This window comes from Dioscorea cayenensis, chromosome 17, assembly GCF_009730915.1.
Source record: "Dioscorea cayenensis subsp. rotundata cultivar TDr96_F1 chromosome 17, TDr96_F1_v2_PseudoChromosome.rev07_lg8_w22 25.fasta, whole genome shotgun sequence".
In the NCBI taxonomy this organism is placed as follows: domain Eukaryota; kingdom Viridiplantae; phylum Streptophyta; class Magnoliopsida; order Dioscoreales; family Dioscoreaceae; genus Dioscorea; species Dioscorea cayenensis.
In genome coordinates, this window is record NC_052487.1 from 19857284 (window position 1) to 19861533 (window position 4250).

A 4250-nucleotide genomic window follows, 5' to 3' on the forward strand; every position below is an offset into this window, starting at 1 on the left:
TAACATTTTCAACTAATTTATAACATCCTAACAAACATGGGGTAAGCTCACCCCTCCTCACCGAAGTGGTGATCATAACCCCACTTCGGTGCTACTACAAGCTGAGGCCGGGTGAGTCAGCGTTTTCAAGATTTTTCACTTCTACCAGTCCAAACACTCGAGTGGTCACTGATGTGATATTTTCCCTCATAACCAAACACATAGAAATAGACACCTCCAGCCGAAATCCCCACTTCTACTGAAGTAACCACTTCCTACTTCCATCACTTCGGTACCTCACTTCCGAACCAAACACGCCCTTAGTCTTTCGTTAAAAAAAATAGTATTTTATTTTTTTCAACTCAAAAATTGAAGATTTCATTCAATTATTTATTTATGTTTATTATTATAAAAAAACCTACTACAAAGGTATTAGCATCTTTTGTCTTGAGCATAAAGAGGGGCACAAAGTGGAATATTAGTTTGAGACTAGTCAGCTTTGTTTCCATCATCTTTTTTTTGGTACTTAAGTTGCTATCAGCCCTACCTTTTTCTTTTTCTTTTTCTTTTTTTCTTTTTTTATTTTTTTATTTTCTTTCTTTTGAGTATCTTAAAACTCAATGTACTTCATCCACTTCTTTCATCTCATGCCAGCTAACTCTTCAAGCTACCACAAATCTTATTGTAGCCATTTTTTGTTTTTTTTCTTTCTTAGGGGATTGATTTCATGTATCTTATTTCATATATATATATATATATATATATTAATTATTAGAAAATGGGACAAAAGTTTCATCCTTAGTGTTATGATTTATTTAATGTATTATAACAGTGACTTGTAAAGTCAAGTCAAGTTTGAGTGTTCCATTTTGAATAAATTAAAATAAGTGGAAATTGCCAAAAACATCCTCTAAGTTTGCATTATCGTCAAAAATACCCCGTTAGTTTTACACTCCCCAAAAACCCCTTTATTTTTATTTCCATGCTTTTCAACCCTCCAAAGCATGTAACGGATGCCAACAGTGTTATTTTAAAATTTTATGGACAAAAATGCCTTTGCATGGGGAGTCGTGACTGTAGCCATTTCGGCGGTATGAGAGGAAGTGAGTGGTTTTTTCGTAGGGTAACCCCAAGAGAGGAATTTACTGGAGCCTTTTAGTTATTTTTTCTCAACTAGAGTCTTCAGTTAAACCATTTCCAAGTTTGTCTCCGAGTTGTCTCTACTGGCCAGTGCTGTAATTCTGACTTTTTCCTTTCCACCAGAGATCTCGAAGGAGAAGTCCCCGCATGAACTAGTTGGTATTTCATCGATTCTGTAAACCAGGTATTGAGTATGGTTTTATGTTAGCGTTACATTCTAAAGAAAGATTTTTCGGTTTTGTTTTGTACTCCTGTTTTTGTTGAAAGATATTGAAGTCTGCGGGGGGATTTCTCTGCTAGGGTTTTGTTAGTCTGCAGGGCAATTTCTCGGCTAGGGTTTTGTGTTGTTTTGCGCTTTCATCTGTATACACTATCGGAATAGTTTTTTCGATTGTTATGATTTGTGTAATATTTGCGCTCTTTGTGTTTTATTTTTATAATTTTTGTATTCTTTGTATTATGTGTATTTTTTTTTAATTAACATAATGTAACTATTTTTAATCCAATATAATTTGAATGGTAATAGTTTGTCAACTGACTACCTAAATTTGTTGGTATCTCTTTGAATGGATAGTAGAGTAAAAAGATGATTTTTTTTTTAATTCAAAAAAATGAGTTAAACTTCTCATCCTCTAACCCAACTAATTTAATTATTTTTTTATTATTTTAAATAAAAAATCCTTATTTAAAGTGATATTTATTTATACCCTAAATTTAGCCAGACAGTGGACAACAACTTGATTTTCAGAAAGACTTTATAAAGGACAAGCAAAATTATTAAAGACCAAACTTTATAAATTTTTGTTTTTTTAAATGTAATTTATAAATTATCGTCATTAAATAAAATGATTAAAAAATAACATTGGCTTGAGTTGAGCATGTGACGGAGTATATATTTATTAAAAATTGTGGCCAAGCCATTGACTTAAAAAAATTAATTAATTTAAATGTTCACCAACCTCACTTTCCGAAGATCTAGATCCAGGGGTCCATTTTGTTGCATCGCATGAATAGAGCCTCGAGATTCGTGCTATTGTCAATCGCAATACAAACTTCTTTTTAAGTTTTATATCGTCCTTTTCACTCAAATTTTTTACATAACTTCATAAATAAAAGCTATTTACTTTCATTAATTTATTCAATATAACAATTGGTTTAATTTCTAATTTGAAATAATAAAAAAAATTAAATAATCAGAGTCTCAAGGCAATTATTACGAAAGAAAATCTTTCGACAAAGATAGCCACAAAGTTAATTATTTATTAAAAAACTCAAATTTATTTAATTGATTAATTCCACGTTGTCTTCTGATGTCATAATTTGCCCTATTTATTACGTAATTCCTCTTATAAAACCTAAACATCATATCAGGCTATCAGCAATTGTTCAAAAAAAATAATTAATTATTATTTTTAAAAATAATAAATATATAAGGGAAAACATCATCTAGGGACGTCTCTAGATTTCAATTCTAGGGATGTTTTTAAATCTAAGCCGTTGGATCATCATCCGATGGTTGATTGATTATATAAACACTGCACACATTTTTTTATTGTTCACTGATCATCATGACAACACTCGTAGAGCGTGGTTTTCATCGTTTACATAATGATAAAGAGCCCAGTCGATTTTTCATCCGATGCATTTACTATGAAACATCCCTAGATTTGAAATCTAGGGACGTCCCTAGATGATGGGTTCTCAATATATAATATATACTTCTGTTATGTTTTTAGTCGACACATTTTAAAGTTTTTTCTGTGTTTCTTTTTACTTGTTACATTAAGATTTTTGTGCATAATTAAATAATTTTTTTTAAATTTATTTTTTAATTTAATGTATTTATATAATTTTTAATAAATTAAAATTAATTAAATATTAAATCATATTATTCATTAGTTAAATTTTAAATAAAAATAATTTTAAAAAATAATATTAATTTATTTTAATTATTTTTTTTAATCAGTGTGAATTAATTAAATATGAAAAATAAACTTAAAAAAAGACGGAGTGGGAATTTCTCATCTTATTAATTACTTCAAAACAATACCTAATAATCTTAAAAACTAATAAAAACAAAAAGCATTTAATACACACCCATCCACAACCCATGTCCATCTCACCCTACATTCCATATCAATCTGCCACGTGTCCATCATCCACCATATATACCTCTCACCTCTTCCTCTTCTTTCATTCACTTCCCAAAAAAAAGAGAGAAAATGCTGGAACCTTCGATCTGGTTCTCGGTTCACCAGTGGTTCACTCCGACGACCCTCTTCATCGTCCTCAACCTCGTCATCGCCACCATCGCTATCACCTCCAAAGCTCTCCGATCCGGCGACGACCACCACGCCGCCGAACCCCGCAAGCGCGCCCGCGCCCCTTCCCTTGTCTTCGACCGCATCCGCTCCTTCAATCTCAACCTCTACCACTCCCCAGCCCCTCTCGTCCCCTCACTTGACCCCATCCATCCCTCCCCTTCCCCTTCCCCTTCTTCGCCGCTGGATCCGGTCGCCGATCTCGCCTCCGAGGGATTGGATCATGAGCAACACCACTTCACGCGAAGCCAATCCGATGCGCGTCCGACGGCGGGGGAGATGCCGGAGAAGCTTGCGCCGAAGATGAAGAAGTCGGCTAGCGTGCAGTCAGCCTTCGCTCATTTCGAAGTGAAGGAGATCCCCCCACCGCAACTGCCGCCGCCAGAGGAGGCGGTGGCGGCGGTGGACGGTGGTGATGGCGAGGAAGAAGGCGGTGAGGTGGACGCGCGGGCGGATGATTTCATTAACCGGTTCCGGCAGCAGCTGAAGCTTCAGAGGTTGGACTCGTTGCTAAGGTACAAAGAGATGCTCAACCGCGGTCGTTAATTAATTAAATATTAAATAATTAATAATTAAATTTTTAAATAAATCACTTTTTAAGTTTTTAGGATAATAAATAAATTAATTAAATAATTAGAATATTCTGTAAGAGCCACTGGTTACTTTGCTCCACTTTGTTTGTACTTCTGTACAAATTTTGGCTCTTTTTTATTTTTTTTATTTTTTTGTTGTTATTTTGTTGTAGAACTGCCCGGTTTTAATTCTTATTTAGTTATTTTGTTTAGACATATTATGGTTTATTTTCTCTTC

General features: G+C 34.0%; 1 protein-coding gene across 1 annotated transcript; it reads left to right on the forward strand.

Moving 5' to 3' along the window:
* Nucleotides 1–3306: 3306 nt before the first annotated feature.
* Nucleotides 3307–4250, forward strand: LOC120280686 (pathogen-associated molecular patterns-induced protein A70-like). Its single transcript, XM_039287613.1, has one exon. It carries the CDS (start codon nucleotides 3342–3344, stop codon nucleotides 3984–3986), a length of 645 nt encoding a protein of 214 aa, XP_039143547.1. The 5' UTR covers nucleotides 3307–3341; the 3' UTR covers nucleotides 3987–4250.

Bases quoted from the DNA above. Each gene is read 5' to 3' on its own strand.
- LOC120280686 (XM_039287613.1), top strand. From the start codon at position 3,342: ATGCTGGAACCTTCGATCTGGTTCTCGGTTCACCAGTGGTTCACTCCG.